Source organism: Rhinolophus hipposideros (genome assembly GCF_964194185.1).
Source record: "Rhinolophus hipposideros genome assembly, chromosome: 16".
Classification (NCBI taxonomy): Eukaryota; Metazoa; Chordata; class Mammalia; order Chiroptera; family Rhinolophidae; genus Rhinolophus; species Rhinolophus hipposideros.
Window position 1 is genome coordinate 820,990 of NC_138062.1, and position 18,179 is coordinate 839,168.

The window sequence follows — 18,179 nt, forward strand, 5'->3', positions numbered from 1 at the left end:
GGCTGGAAAAAGTTGGGAAACAATGGACTCTACAAGAGCCAAAACAACTGTCTGAAAATCGAAAAATTCAGTCAATCAAATCAGTTTTGTTTAGATGTTGACAAAAAACTAATTTCATTTTTTCATGAAATCGGCTGCTATTTTTTCATACTGAATTTGTCGATCCTGTTGGTTGTTTTGACCTTGTCTAGACACAGCCTAAACCAACATTTAATTGATTAATTAAGCCAGCCATGCAAATTAGCAAAAGACTCATAACCAGAACTTGGAAGAAATTAGGCTGAGTCTGGAAGAAGTAAGTTTTAAACAGGTTCCCGGCTTCTTCAGGCTCCTGCTCACTGCCATCAGATTCCTCACTGTCCCTGCAGTGGGACAGCTGTGACTGCTAGCACACTTCTGTAAAGCAATGCTTAGGGCTGATGGGATTTCGGATTACCTCAGCCCGAAACACACGGTCATTTCATTTGGATGTTGGGATGAAGAGGTCTCAACAATATGAACTATTCTTGCTGAAATAACTTTTAGCAAAACCTAGCATTCAAAATTACTTATAACTCTGGTTATTTATTGATACTCTACAGTATCTAACTAACATGTTATATGATTGATATTTGATGTTTTATTTTCACAACTAAAATTTATGGCTCACTCCATTCATGCATTTTCTCACTCAATCGAGAAGTCATTTCCAGCTATTAATTTATGGAACAAATAACTTGGAAAAAAACACATCGAACTGTAAGCAATCATTTATTTCTTTGTGATCTTCACATTCGGAAGCGCTGAGATGTCACAGGTCTCTGCTGACACACGTCTGTCCTGATCCATCAACCAGATTCATTCAAGGAAGAGTTCCATCACTCGGGAAGTCACAGTCATTTCAGGGCTTTTAAATCAAGTGCTATTGAAGTTTGACGAACAAATGCCAGTGTCATCAGTGAATAAAATGAAAAAAAAATGGATGTGCTACTCTTCTCATCACCAAACCAAAGCGCTCTGGGCCGTGCTGTGGGCTTTCAGCCTTACCGTAGCAGGGCCCTCCCACCTGAGGCTCCGTCAGGCATGGCCTCTGAGTGACGGGGACATAGCGCTGGGGGCGACCTGGAAGGCCTCCCTGCAGGGCCTCGGGAGTCACTCGGGAAGTGACAGGCCCGTCTGCATCAGTGTTGAACCTCAGACCCACGACGGCTGCTCAGCTGCAGTGATGGACAGGAAAACGCCATGCAACTGCAAGAGTACGGCATAGATTTAAAAATTAACGCCCCGAAATGGCTTCATGTGTATGGATATCTTTTAGGCAAACCTAAAATACAGAATTACGGAATAAACCTGAAACCCCAGGATGATTACTGACAATATTAAAAGGTTACTTGCTTTATCAAGTATTTCATCACAAGACTGCCTCCAATGGAACGTTGAGAGTCTCACACGAACTTGGTTTATACACAAACTTTCAGAATATATCCGTTTGCAGAAGCCCACCAGTTTGAACATTCGTCCAGCTGCCGCCGTAAAATTCTATTGGACTACAAAGGGTCGCTGGCCAAGTAGGTGGGTTCAAACTCTGAATGCCACACACAGGCAGGCAGTGTGTGGCTCCAGTGCACAAGCCGAGATGATAGAATCTCCGCCGACTGGCGGCCCCTTCCTTGACAAGCACCCCCACTGAGCTCTTGGTGGCTGCTGTTCCACTATTTGGGTTTTTTAGAGCGAATCAGAAAGGGGGATGAGAACACAGGTCTTCCAGTGTAGCTGTAGCTGAACATGGGCATAACACCATGAAGGATACGGACAACGTGATGACCCAGAAAGAGTGAATGAACACCTGGGTGTGTGTCCTGGGCCTGATGTCGTCAGCTCTGTGGAACCTGTAGCCCACAGACTCTTGAGCTAAGTAATCAGTCCCTACATCTTCTCAGCCGACATCATAAGTATGAACTATGTCCCGAGAGTGTACATGGAACCGTAAGTTCCCACTGGCCTTTGAACAGGGCTGTGTCCCCTGGAAGGGATGGTATACACACCCTGGTTAGCTGTCACCCTCCAGGCAGCGGCCCTTCCGGTGTGTAGAACACTGTTTATGACGATGTTTGTAAGGTGGGAATGTCTGCATTCCTAAACTAAATGCAATCTATTTCATTAATCCGTATGTATTATCTCTAAATTCTTCCAATGCAATCACTTTTTAGGTGCGTTTTTAAATAGAGTCTACAGATGTGATCACACACAGCTCCGTCCCCACCCCATTGCTTCCTAATGCTTCAGGATTGTCCACGACATCTGGTCTCCATGTCAACAGCCATTTACAGCACAGCAGCAGCAACTGCAGGCAAGTTGTCCTGTGTGCCCACGTGGGCACACCAGCCACTTCCGTCACTGTGATGTGGCATTTTCCTGAAACTGGTTGAGTCTCTCAAAGTACAGAGGCACGGTGCTGGGCTCACTTTTAGGACTTGGGAGAAAAAACAAGCCAAAGTTTCGAAGTGAGGGAGGGAGGTCCAGAAAGATGAAGTGAAGACCTGAAACCTGACTTCCTGATTCCTTCCTTCAAAGACGTGACGTGGAACAAACTCCTTGACGGCCTAAAAATGGCTCAGTTTCAAAAGGCAGTCCATTCAGTGGATACTTCGGAGAAGAACTGGAAGTACTCCCCAATACTTTGTCCATATGCAGATAAACAAGGCGAGAACTTAGGATAAAGGCGTACTTTTGATCTTGCTTCTTGCCAATCCCATCGCCGTGGCAGGACTCCTAAGTCAGTGTGCTCTTCACTAAAAAACTAACCCAGCAAAGGTGTGAGTGCCCAGACGTCAGTCAGGTCACAGGGCTCACTGCACGGGCATGCGATCACCATCCAGCAGTGAAGCCCAAACTTTAGGGATCTTTGTGTGTAGCGAACACACCTGTGTTACTTTCTAATGCTTTTTTCTTTACGACTGTTATAAACACAGCAAGTTACTCATTTTATTATTCCCTATTATTTGATTCTTGCACACCCTTGGAGATGCATTTTCAAAGTGTGAGTGAAACTGTCTGTTTAGGTTTCTTCCCTCTAGTGGCGTCTAGGCATTTCAGCATGAGGTGAACCACTGTGGGTGCCGGTGTTTTCAGTCGCTTTGCTTTGCCAAAGGCGGTGTGAACACAGCTGCTAGAAACACACTAAATGAAGCTGTGCAAGAATCCAAAAGCTTGAATATTGAGCTCACTCACGCACACAGCACGTGCTCTCCTGTGAAGGCAGTAAAGGGAATTTCTGCTTTGATTCTCACACTGAGTGGGTCCTGAATCTGTGTGCTCAGCACCAGGAGTTTCCAGCTGATGCACGTGCTGGAAGCCTTTGAGGAGGCACCATTTCTGTCACCACACACAGCCGAGGGAGCTCATGAACACCACTCTGTCCCATTCCTCGTGTTGGTTTACTTTTACATTATCGGCACACTATTGGGTAGAATGAAAAACCAGAGTGTAACCACAGTGGGAGTGCCACTTACCTAGTGTTTTTCTGACACGTACTAGGCACTCAGTAAAGAAATACTAGGATGACTAAATGAATTTTGGAATTTATCACAAACACAGTTTGTTTCTAAAACACGTCAACGTACATTATACTCAAATGGTAAGTTCTTTAAAGTTTCATCTAAATATGGTTCTGAGAAAAGTGGAACAATTGTGATTTTATAATTATTCAAAATGTAGAATTCACAATTTTATATGTCTAATACCCATGGTTAGCAAGAATTTACTGTGTGTCATATATTCCCCCAGAAAATAAATTCTTTTCTGTTCATAAATTTAATTTTATTCCTATGAAATAGTCTTTAAAATCCCCCCAAATCTCCAGAATGATTACCTCCATTAAAATCTCTTTCCATCCATCCATCCATCCATCTATCCATCCATCCATCCATCCTCCATTCATGTACCCATCCACCCACCCATGATCCCACTGCCACCCTCCATCTAACATGTTCCTGTTAGTAACACTGCTTTGCAGGAGGCTGGCTGAGGAAAGGTGAGGTTCTTGCTGAGGAAATTCATGGGGGCCTCTTTGTTGCCAAAAGACCCAGTTGTGTGCAGACCCTCCTAGTCTGCCTGCTGCCCGTGAAGTGCCGTAGTAACCGTTTCTGATACACTTTGTACTGAAGGAATCTCACCACTTTGGGTGAAATCCAGTGGTTTGAAAAAGCAGAGCTCTGGAATGCTCTCCTTTGAGTTACTTCTGTCAACTGTTCACAGAAGCTCTCCTCCTGGCTCTCAAATGAGAACACATCTGACTCCACATTCCTTTGTTTCTTGTGACATCAGGGTTGTCACTTGTCACTGCAGCTTCTGTTTGACCTGGTATTTTTCTGGATGCAGTGCTTGTGCCTTCTTTCTGGGAGGGACACCCCCATCCACTTTCCACATATGTTTAAGTGACGTGGACCCAGCGGCCTGGAGGCTCCGGGCACACAAGGCCTGTCCTTCACTTGGTCTATAACGTGCCCACAGCTCAGACGGGGCCTTCACCGGTGTTCAGAAATGTCTGATGAATGTTTCTTCTTCTTTTTGTACCTGAATTTCCAATCATCGGTTCACAAATGTCCAATACTGAGTCCCATCCCAGTAACCCGCCCTGGGAAACAATGGATCTGTAAACACTCCAGAGTGACTGCCGTGAAGTGGCTCGAGTGAAATGTGGCAGGTGCATCTCGTTCTTCTCTGGGCCCTGATTCCGAAGGCTGTGGCCAGTGCCAGCTTACTGACCCCGAGGCAGGATGCTTTCACTTCACAGTCCAGGCTATCAGCCCTGCTCCACGTCATGCCCGAAACACACCCGCTTCTCTTAGTCCAGCTGACCCAGCCTCCACGTAGCTCTGGAAGACTCACAGGTGGGATTTTTAAGTCTTTTGATTCACTAACCTTAGAACCACTTCCTAAATAATTCTTAATGTTGCTGGCAAAATTATTTTCCCATCATCGTTTCACTTCTTCTTTGGTCTCTATGAAGGTTTTCAATTTGCTGAACTAAACCGAACTGAGAACTTGTGCTCCTGGGCCTGTGACCCTGGGCACAGCTCACCGTACTGGCGGAGTGACCCTGGCGACGGTATGCCATTCAGTCACTGCCTCGCCACTGGGCACCACGGGGGCGAGCGGTCTAAGTGCCCCCACGTGAAGGTGCTGCGAAGAGTCATGGAACTCAGCACAGGGCACATGGGAGCCGCCTTAGAAACGGCAGCGATCACCTCCCGTATTGTGACTGTCCTTCCTTGACCCTGAACCCCCCGACTAGACTCGTATTGCTGGGCTAAGTGCCGTGATTACGTCACCACTGCTATACCCCAGGGCCACATGGGTCTAGCCCAGTTGGCCCGACACTGGATCACGCCCCGCCGACCCCACCTGATATCCACCGACCAGCTCCCTTGCCGCTAATGCCCCCACCAGAACCATACTTCAGGGACACCCTCCAGCTGCTGGCTGTGCTCAGCCCAGTCTCTAGGTCCAATGAGTGTCCTCCTGGTGGCTCCCTGTCTAATGGGCCCCCACAGGTGGCAGCTGTTGAAAAATTCCAACAGTGATCGTTAGGCTCTCACTGTGTCAGAGAGTTAATGCTACTCCTCTTTATTCAATATTAATGAACACATATAACAATCTACTTTATTCAGCGTTGCCTTTTCTAGTATGAATGTGCTTTTGGTAGCACGCCACTCTCTCCTAAACTGAAGGGACATGCTGCAGGCATTCACTAGGTCTGAGGTCCTATACTGCGTCCTGGACAGGGAACTCTGTTAAATAGCCCGGTCCCAGGAACTGCTTACAGACAGCACACAGTGCTCACCTGCTCGCGGGCACCTTTGATAAGGACGAAAAATGTAACTGCCTGGGATTTCTCTAACTGATATGGACAAATTGAACTGTGCATTACATATCTGTAGGGTGCATGAATTCACAGAGCAACCAGGATGTGGAAACAGAAACACATGGCCTAGGAACAGTAAGGTCAACAGTTTGTTTCAAGCCTGGTAATGAGAAATGTCAGCCGCACATTGTTTGCATGTTAATATGTTGGTAAATGTGCCGGTACAAGGAGGACGTGCACCAACTGACTCCACACACGTCCTGCACTCAGAGTGTATGAAACAAGCTCTGAAAAACAGATGCGGCTGGAGCTTTTCCATGCCAGCAAAGTGACAGGCAAGTGCAGGAATCATAAAAGCTCCATCAGAAGTTCGTCTCTGTCTTCTCCTGAAATCAGGGTGGGTAAGAATGGAGCAAAAATACATTTCTGATAGGTGATGCCGCAGGCTCTCCTTTGGCATAAGTGTCCTAGAAACCCGTGCCTGAGTTTTTAATCAGTGATTTCAGCTCATGTGTCAGAAAACATCTCTTTCTTCCCTGTCACATCCCAGGCCCGTGGCCATTTCTGATTAAAGGCCCAGTGAGTGAAGGGCTGGCTCAGGGAGCTTGGACACGTACCAATGTCCGGTATCACGACCCATAAAATGTGCTGTAAAAGTCTCGGAGGGGATCTGTACTTTCATCCTTGGCATTGACAGTGAGCTTAGAACAACAACAGAACATGGAATAGAATGTTTCAAGTGGCAACTCTGAGAATGTGTCCTCAGGCACCACAAAACGTGCGCGTGCGTGCATGTGTGTGCTCTGGGTTCTGAGGGGTGACAGAACCAGTGGTCGCATCCCCAGCCCTCAGGCCAAACCTACCTCGTGACGTCACCCCACTCACTGTGCAATTCTGACACCCATTTACAGTGTCAGGAGTGTGCAGTCCGACCAGTGTTTGCTGGAATGAAGAGAGCGCCTCAGTCCTGCTGGGCCACATGAGGTGCTGTGACCCCTCTGGGGAGGAAGGAGGTACAACAGCCTGTCTACTGTCAAGGCAGGAAGTCACTCTCTGGAAGAGGTGTAACTGCGAGTGTCACGTGTGCCCGTGGAGAGCGGAGACGTGGCGAGGGCACGGGTGTGCGTCACCAGCTGGAAGGGGCCCAACAACTTCCCTGCCACACTGCGCCTGGACAGAGTAAGTGCAGCTGAAGGGCCGAGCGCCCGCCACTCACCTCCAGGTCCCGGTGGACCACGGCCATCTGATGGCAGTGCCAGTGCGGCGCGGCCTCCAGGAGCTGAATGCAATGACTGCATGCAAACACCAGGGGCAGTGTTAGTGGCAGCGCAGCCCAGGGCCGCGGCCGGGCCCCCGCGGGGCGCTGCTCCCGGAGCCACGAGCTCCTCAGGGCCCTGGGGGGGGGGCACGCCAGGCGGGAGCTAGGCGGGAGCTGTGCCTGCGCTCTGCGCTCGGGAAGACCACCGAGAGGCTGTAATCCTGTAATCCAGGCGCCCAGTCAGCTCCTGGCTGCAAACTCTCAGGGGCATGAACTGCAGCAGACTCAGCTCCGGGGCCGCTGTGCCCCCCCGCCCCCCGCCCCCCAAAGGCGCTTCCCCGTTCTCGCCCGTGTTCCTAGTGTCTCCCCAGATGCTCACGTCGGCATCACGGTCCCATGAAGGGTCCATCAGGGCACCCGCGCTAATTTGGCTGGCAGTCCTCCCCCCCCCGCCCCCAGGGCTGTCAGCCTCCACGGGAGCAGCGCAGGCCCGCGGTGCGGCCACGGCCGGGGGCTCAGAACAGCAGTGGCGTCTAATCTACAGGCGCCGCACATCACAGACCCGCCCCAGGCCCGGGCGGGGGGGCGCGGGGCAGCCCCCCCAAACCGCCCTGGGGGCTCACGGCTGCAGGCGGAGCAGGCGCGCTCCCCTGCCGTCGCCCGTGTCGCTATGATGCACTCCGCCTGTGGATGAGCGACTGAAAGAAGCAGCATGCATTTTCACTCCATCGTCCAGTCATTCGAGGCACAAGTTGGGAACGGCAAATCCCCACCCTCGGCCCTTTCCCCAGGAAAAAAACAAGAAAAACTGCTTCCATTCAGATTTGTGGACTCCACATACTGACCTTCAGGTCCCTGTGAACTATGCCATTGAGGTGACAATGATTTACACTTTCTAGAATCTGCTGAATGCAATGACTGCAAAGATACAAAGGCAGATGGAAGGAGAACATTTTAAAGGCACATAATCACATTGAGTACAAATAAATGAAGGTTCAAATGAAACAAACAAAAAGTACACTTTCCACATCATCTTAGCTGTATACTGGAACTACACACTGCGGAGTAAAGCTAATCTGGTTCTAACAAGAATGACCTCCAACACAGAGCTCCTGACACGTTCAGATGAAACAATTCGAGCTGCATTTTGTTCATCCCAAGTCTGCACGTTAAATCACTGGTATACAGAAGTTGAGGTTTCCATATTCAGGGAGGAAAACTCATTCATAATTTCCACAGTGTTTTGGGAAAACTCTTTAGAGACAGAAAATTAGTGGGTATTTCTCAGACACACCTAAACTGTTTAAAATCTGAGGTCACAATTAAACACAGGTGGGTGACACGAGGACAAACACAGATGAAGTGGTGGGTGGAACAGGGTTAAAAAGGGTGGGACACACGGACCGTTTCGACTGGGAAATGGTGACAATACGTGCTAGGAAAACCAGGGAGGGTTTGCAGTCTCAAAGGGAGAATTTAAAGTCACCCAAGACTCTGGGGAATGGTGAAGGGCTGACGGGAAGCAAACATAACATTTAGGTCCATGGGGCACTGCTCACCATCATCTCATTTCCACACACCTCAGCGAGGAAATGCTTGCTCATTAGCTGTCAAAATGCACAGTTTATGCTACTCTTATGAAGGCTTACTGATGGCATGACAGCTAATTAAATTAGAGGGGAAGCCGCTGATGGGCCCCTGTGCGGTGTCACGAGCTGTCATATGACAGACAGTGACGTAGGACATATCACACCCATCATGCATGTACATCTGTACACAAATACACCCATTTACGGAGGAAGCAAGCGATTCAAGGGGGACATTTTCAACCATTCAATGTACAAAATAGCATTACTCCAAAGTAAATTCTTAAATTAAGAAAAGTAGTCACCATTGATTTGTTACAATGTAAATGTCAAAAACTGATCATAATGGTGGTTTTTCCAGCTCTAACTCAATGAAGAGAACCACTAAGAGCCTCACATTGTTTGATTTCCATTCTATAGCTAATCTGTGTTGCTAATTATTTTTTTAAATCACGAACTCCTTTCCTTTCACCAAAATGTTCACTTTGTACTACTTTTTAGGAATATTTCCCATTCTTTTCTCAAACCACAGGTTATTGGGCCTAATGAAAAACGGAAAATAAAGAAGTAAACAATTCCTGTTATGTGAACTTCGCCATTTTTACCAGTGAGAATGGACTGAATTCTAAACGTCTTGAGGACTCATGAGAACAGACTTTTACAATTATTTGCAAAAATGCTCTTTATGCTTGTAGTTGGGAAGAATGTTTTTTCTTGACTTTGTCTCTGATGTGTGGGACCTTTCCTAAAAATATTCTACAGTGAATTCCAAAATGTCATATAAGGCTGCACATGAAAAGACCCAGCCCACAGGGTTTGCCCAGGTATCCGCAGGGCTCTTCCACAGTAACAATAATCTTGATTTTAATTTCAACCTATGTTTTTCAATTTAATAACCGCCTATTTATATAACTTTGAAGAGCACAATGAAATTCTCTAACTTGCTCACCACCTTGGTTAAAATTCTCTCTCTCTTTCTCTCTCTCTCTTTCTCTCTCTCTCTCTCTCTCTCTCTCTCTCTCTCTCTGCAACTGGGCAGAGAGTGACCCCTAAGGGCTAAACCGAGCTGGTGACGATTCACTCATGCGAGTTAAGTGACACGAACTTCCAATGACTTTGGCAGCAAAACCTCCATTAAAAGGCAGAGCGTAGGCATGTACAGGTAAGAGTCACTGAATGCCAGGACAACAGCATCATAGCAGGAAGATTAATCAGACACTCAGAATGGAGCCTGCACGTGCATGGACCACTCTGGGGAGACGGGCCATCCTTAGCCGGCTGTGTGCTGAGGGCACAGAGGGGTGGCCCTCAGGAGGGGAGCAGTGAGGGCAGGAGAGGGGCCAGTGGGCAGCTGACTTCCATGCGTTTGCTTATGTTGTGAAAAATGAGTGCCAAGTCCGGAGCACATAGAAAGGCTGCTGAGGGAAGTGAGCGTGTCGTCTGAGGACCACCTAAGCCAGTGATCAACACCCTTTCTCTCCAAACACACAGCCTTCGTGTGCCTGGGGAGTTTCCAAGTGGACACGGTGTTAGCCATTACTTCTGCAAAGATGTGCCAGTTAACAAGGCCTGAAAGTCCTCTGGGAGCCTCTGAAACACCTGAATAAACAGTGTTCAAGTGAGAGTTGCAGGGGCTTTGAGGAGATTCCCGTAGCGCTGGACAGCTAGCAGCGCTATCGGGCACCTGGGGCTCCTGCCACACGTTTCTGTGTGTGGCGGGCTCGGGCTGTGGGGCTCCCCGTGACCAAGGACGTGCCCGTGGCCTGCTATGCCCAGACGGCAGCCACGAGCCGCCTGTGGCTGAAACTGGCCGATGCGACTGAGGAACTAAACTTTTAATTTTATTTAATTTTAACTAATCACAATTGAAATAAAAGTCAAATCTGACCAGTGGCTACCACGCTGGGCAGCCCAGGATCTACGAAAAAGGGGGTTGCAATCTTTGGTCTCTTAACTTCGCTCAAAGCATCTGCTTCTTTAGCAGAAGTTATTTCAGTTAGGCTCTAAAAAAATAAAATAAAACATGCACTCTACAGATGCTAGATAAAAATGAAGTTCAGACGAGATTCCTTGATTTTTTTCCAAAGAGTCACCTTGGTAATCCTTAAGTGAGAGCGACATCAATTAAGAGGGACTCAAAATGAGACGAAGTCCACAGTGGCATTGTGAGGCCCAGGAGGGCCAGCACCACGCGGGGGGACAGCTGTCATTTGCAGGCCGAGCCCGGCGTTGAGCCCCGGGCAAGTCACTTACCTGGCGTCGGCTTCACTGTAATATTCTCTCGCCACTATGTCTTCAAACAGCTCCCCTCCAGTAACTCTGTGAAGACAGGCAAGGTATTCATGTTGAAAAACAAGAAAAAATTAGGCATCAATAGATGTGCACCTGTGTTCACATAGAGACTTTTGGTTTACGGATTATTTAAAAATTATTATCAGAATGTAAGTGTTTTAAAACACTGCAAGCCTTACAGTTTCATAATGGCCAGTGGACATTGTCCTAAGCGTTTCCACCTTTTCTGCATGCCTTTGTATCGCTAGGTGCTGAGGACATAATTTTCTTTGCACCACAAATACGCATATTCCGAGACTGATTTGCAGAAAATGGTTCCACACAGAAAAGGGTTTTTATGACACTCGTCCTTCCATTCTCCAAGTATTAACTGAGGTCTGATGAGCTGCGTGCTCAAGCAGAGGAGACGCTGCCAATTGGGGGAGCAGAGTGGGGTCCTCAGATCTCTCCAGAGGGGTGTGCTTTTAATCTGTGAGGACACACCAGACGGTAAGGGCCCAGCGTGGCCAGTCTCTGCAGCTGTGACGCAGGAGGTGGACACGGAGGGACTGGAAGGACACTCACATAAAGGCAGCGCCACATGTACCCCCTTTGATCCCTGGATTAAAGTCCCACAAACACTGGCGCAGGCTGGCGAGTGGTCACCGGTCAGAGTGAAGCTCAGAAGGGTCCATCAACAGAGTTCTTTCTGGTTGTGGCTGGACGACCCTTAGCCATGAGGGACAGTCCCGTGCATGGCATGACTCAGTACCAGGCCCCACACTAGGTACGAGCTGCACTGCCTTGTCAGGGGGGCAACCAGGGGGCGACCCCACCATTCCCAGGCACCCCAAGAGCCCATGGGCACCCCGATGAGAACCACGAGCTGAGGGAACAGAGTCCATGGAGATGCAGTTGGAAGCTTTGTTCTCAGCACCTGGTTCTAACACATGTACTCAATCCGCCGACCTTCGGTGAAGGGCCTCTGGCAGAATCTACGACGGACCCTGTGTTTCAGGACCTGGCAGAGCGCCTGGGCACAGAAGGAGCTCAGCAAGTCTTTGATGAGTGAATAACTGATTAAAACACTAAATGGGTGAATGAACCACAGGCATCAGTCTACAATTTGAAGGTTTTATCTGAATTTAAGCTAGATTCTGAGGGTAACGAGGCCAAACTACCCTTCACATTATTTACACCAATCTCTAACCAAATCCTGCTGATTTCATCTCAGAAATGGATCTCAAATCAAGACTTCTTTCCATCTCCACCCCAATGTCACCAGCCCAGGTTATCATGCCTGTCACCTGTCCTGTGAAAGCCTCTCATGCCCCCGCTTCCTCTCTCAGCTCTCTGCCATCGGTTCTCCGGAAAGCAGCTTTCAATGTGCTGCAAATGTGTCTTGGGCCAGCGTGTAGCTCGTAAATAGCTGTCCTCTGCTTTGCAAGCAGAATCCACACATACCTTCAAGTGCCCGCCTAACTCTCAGCCTCGCCATCTGGCCTCCTCGGTGCCCACCTCCCTCCTGCTCCTGCCACCAGGGCCTAAGGCCGTACTCCAGCCACATGCACGGAGCCCCTCCCTGCCTGGGCCCCTCCCGGCCTGCCTCTCCCCAGGATGGTCCCAGCCTGTGTATGTCCACTACTTGGTGAGTGGGTCCTTCTCACCCTTCCCAATATGCCTGGAGTTTTATATCTTCAGGCCCCACTCGGCGTCCTACCCCCCAGAACCCCTGCTATTCTTCATGACCGCTGTGATGAGGGGACTGGTGGTACTGTCTGTTTAATGTTGGCTTGGCTACTAGAATGGCTGTGCCAGGAGGGGGAGTCCGTTCCTGCCTTTACCCTGGAACATAACCAGCACCTGTGACAAGCTCACTGAACACTTGTGAGGAGCGACCCCAGAGTTTCATGCCTCACAAAGGACCAGGTGTGTGGCGTGCTCACACTCAGTGCCATGATGCCGACATTCCTGACATCTTGTCACTCCATTTCAATAAGAAGGTAAAGCTTTCTCAGGCAGTTTTTCCCTGAAATCCTATCTTCCCTGTGGATCTTCCAATACCTTAAGAGTTTGCCTATGAACTCGTCATGTCTGAGGATGGCACAGGATGCCTTTACTGGCTGGGCTCATTGTATGGCACACACTCGGTTTAAAGATCAAGAAGGGAGGAGAAGCATGGCGTTTTACAATTCTGGAAGGCAACTACCTCGGTTCACACTTTATATGGAAGAACTGAAGCCACACCTTTTACTATGATCGAGTGCAGGGGCCACGGGAATCTCCACGTGTGGCTCCGACCGGATACCACGCCTCTCTCCTAGGGTCAGAGACCTTCCGATCATGGTGACTGGCCACTGGGAGCTGTGAGCATGACGGCAGCATAGCCGTGTCAGCTTGTCCTGTCCAAGCTGCGGTGCCCAGCGTGGCGGCTGGCGTGAACTGGAGACGCAGGGGTTCAAAACACAGTGTGGTCACTGCTGACACCACGCCAGCCTCTCAGTTAGTAGCCCGGGGCCTGATCCAAGTCATTTCTCGCTGAATGCCGTGTGTTTAATGGCACCTCTGAAATAGTGGATTATCTGAGCTTGTCCAGAAATGCCTTTCTGACTGCATTCCAAATCGAATGATGGAAATCAACTAAGGCTGAGAGCTGCTTTAGGAGAGGGTCCGTAGGCTGTCGTTCTGGTCCTGCTGGAGACAGATTTCCTGAGTGGCACCAGGAATGACAACTGAGGTGACAAAACTGAGACAGGCCACTGGAATTGATCTGTCCCAAACCTGATTCAGCCAGGCGGGCAGGGCACACGCTGGCGGGCGCAGTGTGAAACGTCGGGACAGCGGTTCCTGGGCAGTGCCCAACCTGTGGGCATAGGCAGGGGAGGGGGGAGCAGATGGGGGCGCGGAGCGAATTCACCCAGAGCAGCGCTCGCTGGGCGCCTGCCTCTCTGCGGGGGCTCATCCCTGAATCACCCCTGAATCGTCGTCGCCTCTGGACTCCACTTTCTCTCATCTTACTCTATGTAAATTTATTCATGGTCAGTCTGTAGCCTCCCTCAAGTCTAAAATTCAGCTACCACTACTTTACAAATCCCTTCTTGCCCCATCTAGCGCTCACAAATGCTTGCCAAAAACATGAACCACCGTCAGAAGTTCATGTTCTTAAAATCGTTTTTCCTATTCTATGACCAAGAAAAAAAGGCAGGACTGATAAGCACACTACTAATTACGATTACGGGTGCGTGGAGTCACACACCAGCAGGAAAGGAATGAGTTCTTTTTCTGTTTCTATCAGAGACCTTCTTGAGTGAGCACACCAGCCACTAAGCTTATTACACGATACTGTTATGTGTGGTTTAAAGAGATGCCTTCATGTAAGATTGTCCAGCTACACAGCCAGGCAATGCTTTGCAAAGATTTGCACATCACAGTGAATGCTTCCTGAAGGTGAAGAACAGACTGAAACGCCATTCATTAAAGTGTCAGGTGCAAATTGAAACCTCAGTGAGATACCAGCTCCCCACACTGGGATGGTTACTATTAAAAAAAGAGAAAATAACAAGTGTTGGTGAAGATATGGGGAAATTGGAAACCTCATGCAATGCTGGTGGGAACGTAAAATGGTGCAGCTGCTGAAAACCAATATGACAGTTTCTCAAAAAATGAAACACAGAATTACCATACGGCCCAGCAACTCTAGTTTTGGGTATATACTCCAAAGAATTGAAAGCAGGGTCCTGAAGAGATATTTGTACAGCCATGTTCACAGCAGCATTACTCACAGTGTCCATCAACAGACAGATAAGCAAAATGTGGTCTATACAGACAATGAAGGATTGTGCAGCCTTAAAAAGGAAGGAAGTTCTGGCACCTGCTACATCACGGATGGACCTGCAGGGCACTGCTCTGAGATGAGCCAGTCACAGAGGGACAAATGCTGTGCCATCTCATCTCTACGAGGTCCTTCCCAAATTCACACCGACACAGAATGAAGTGGTGGGCGCGAGCCTGGGCAGGAGGAATGGGAAGTTGTTTCATGGGCATAGAGGTCCAGTTCTACACGATGAAAAGAGTTATGAGGAGGCATGGTGACGGTCGTTACACAGAGTGAATGAACTTAATACCACTTAACTGTAACTTAAAAATAGCTAAAAAGGTGAATTTTATGTTATGTATATTTTACCACTATAACATTTTTTAACTCAAAACAATTGTTTGATGATACTGATGATGACAATGAAAACATAACGAGCGTAATCTGAGGAAGACACAGGAACACTGCTGTTTCAGGTTCTCCTGTGGGTCCCAGAGGCTCTAGGAAATCACCGTCTTCAATGCTAATAAGCACTTCTCCCTCTGTCAGTTGTAAAACCTGATGGTTTCTACCACTTTTGTTTTGCACACTGAGGCAGCATGGTCAAACAGGGAACAAAGTGGACTCCGCAACACGGTTAGGCGTTAGCCAACTGTGTGAGGTCAGCTCGAGCCAGTTTTTCTCTACTGTATTCTGCCCCTTCACAAAGTGCAAAGAGAAAGGAGCTGCCCTCCCTACCCTACTCAGAGCTCTAGGTAAGGGCTGTGCTGTGTGTGTCCTACACAAACGGGGTGCAGGGCGCGGGTCCCCCACAATGTGTGTCCTACGCAATCAGGGTGTAGGGCGCGGGTCCTCCACGCCATGTGTCTACGCAGAGGCACAGGGGGTGGCGCCTCCTCCCAACATGCCCACCAGGACCTTTTTCTAGCGGTGCAACACCAAACAGGCTAACAAGCTACCACCTACAACTGACTAACTTAGTTCACGTGACCCCCCCCCCACCGAGATGTGACTCCCACGACCCCAGAACCTCTGGAATGCCCAAGGTCACAGGGACACAGGGTCCTACTTGTCCCAGTGTTGCTCCTTCCACTCTTCGCCAGGACACACAGGACACACCGCACCACCGCAGCCACACCAAGGCCACAGGCTCCCTACTTTCTGCCGCAGCAGCTACCTGTGTGACACGCTCACATGCACATGCTCTCACACTGGGGACCAGTAGGAAGTGAGTTTCCACAAATACATTTTCCCAAATATCTACATAAAGAATCACCAAACTAGACTCATTCTGTGTTGTTTTTCTAACAGCTGATGCTGAATTGGTTTCGTACAGGGTCACAGGAACAAGTTTTAATTCTGGTTTTACTTCTAATCTTTTGATTCTGCCTGGAGAGAGGATGGACTCTATGAGGTCAGACAATTGAGTTCATGAACTTATCCTAGAAAAAGTACTACATGTCTCATTGCTGAATATCACAGGTCACCTTTGAAGTCCTCCCCTTGGGAAGCTGTGAACCAACACCTGCACCCAGTCCACCCTTCAAAGCAATTTGGAACTCTTTTTCTGGGATGGCCACCAGAGCTGTCATCATATTAACCCTGATGTCCTAAATGTCATCTTTTCAATATTTCCTTTATCTTCGGGTAAAGAAAGAAGTCACTGGGGGCCAGATCAGGGGAGTAGGGAGGGTGTTCCAATACAGTTATTGTTTACTGGCTAAAAACTCCCTCACAGACAGTGCCCTGTGAGCTGGTGCCTTGTCGTGATGCAAGAGCCATGAATTGTTGGCGAAAAGTTCAGGTCGTCTAACTTTTTCATGCAGCCTTTTCAGCTCAACTTGGTTAACTATTTGTCCAGTTCGTACAAATTCATAATGAATAATCCCTCTGGTATCAAAAAAGTTTAGCAACATCATGGCAATCAGTTCACAAACTTCATTGTCAGACCTCGTAGGGCTCGTCTGGAGGTTTGGCGTCCTCACATTTCTCCACGCTGCAGCCTATACGGAGTTATTCCCATATTACTGATCATATTCCCTGTGCTTTACTTTACATCCCCATGACTATTTTCTAACTACCAATTTGTACTTAACCCCTTCACCTTTTTCACCCTGCCCCCTAACCCCCCTCCTATCTATCACCCCAACAAATCCAGTACCCACCTAACACCATCCATAGCAATTACAATATTATTGACTATAATCCTTATGCTGTGCCCTACGTCCCCGTGACTACTGTGTAAAAACCAGTGGGGGTAATGGGGTAAACTGGCACCTCAGGGTGGTTTTGATTTGTATTTTCCCTAATGGGTAGCAATGCTGAGCATCATTTCATGTGTGTTTTGGCCTCTGCTCAAAGGTTTTGCCCGTTTTTGGATGGGGTTGTTCTTTGTTGTCGAGTTGAGGAGTTCCTCGTATGTACTTCATATGTATGTCCCTTCTCAGAAACACGCTTTGCAAATACTTCCCCTCATTTGAGTCATCTTTCTACTTTCTTGATAGTGTCCTTTGAGGTACAAAAGTTTTAATTTTGACGAAGTCCAATTTATCTGTTTTCTACTTTTGTTGCTCATGTTTTGGTGTCATATCCAGAAGATCACTGTCAAATCCAATGTAATGAAGATTTTCTCCTGTTTTCTTCTAAGAGTTTTATAGTTTTAGCTCTTACATTTAGGTCTTTGATCCATTTTGAGTGAACTTTTGCATGTGGTGTGAGGTACGGGTTCAGCTCCATTATTTTACATGGGGCCATCCCATGCAGTATCCCATGCAGTTATTGTCTAATGATTTTGGTACAATATAGGAAAATGGCAGAAAGGCCATCAACATTTATATGTGTCTATAGAGATTAGTTAAAAATGCATTCAATATTTCCTTTGGATATACACCATAAAATAATACATCTATTACCAGAATTTTAAGCAATTCACTTCTAAATATTACACACAATAATTTGGGAGAATTGGTTAATATTTAATTCAAACCATCATGGTACAAGACCCTTTCAAAGGGAGGAATTCATGCAATTCTACCCTCTCTAGGATAGCATCTTTAAAGAAAATATTAAAGTGGCTTTTATGTTGTGAAGTTTGGAAAAATCATTTGTAGCAACAATAAAATACATATATGTAAATAAGGTATCCTAAGTTGTAAATATTTTAAATAGCACCAATGAAGCAAGTTTATTCTTAGTTTTTCTTTATAGTGATTATAATATAGATAATTAGTGAAGAATGCAGTTCTAAATAGATCAGAAAATTCCCTACTCGTGCACATGTCTCTATTTCTTTCCCATAACCTTACTATTTGAAGCCTAATAATTATCCACAACTTCGAAGAACTGACATAACTTGCTGACATAAAAGGTGGGCAACACAACTTGTCCCTGGAGGAATCACTCCTA

General features: G+C 47.7%; 1 protein-coding gene across 14 annotated transcripts in view; it reads right to left on the minus strand.

Annotated features, from left to right (window-relative positions):
* Positions 1–18,179, minus strand: part of CAMK2D (calcium/calmodulin dependent protein kinase II delta) — a gene marked incomplete at its 3' end in the record, with an annotated part of 206,572 nt that overhangs the window by 54,333 nt on the left and 134,060 nt on the right. For all 14 annotated transcript variants that reach the window (XM_081077257.1, XM_081077256.1, XM_081077266.1 and 11 more), the window contains exons 5-6: positions 10,943–11,008; positions 7,949–8,021 (exon numbers count right to left, since the gene is read on the minus strand). In XM_081077257.1, coding sequence (XP_080933383.1) covers positions 7,949–8,021; positions 10,943–11,008 — 139 coding nt within the window. The remainder of the gene's footprint in view (positions 1–7,948; positions 8,022–10,942; positions 11,009–18,179) is intronic.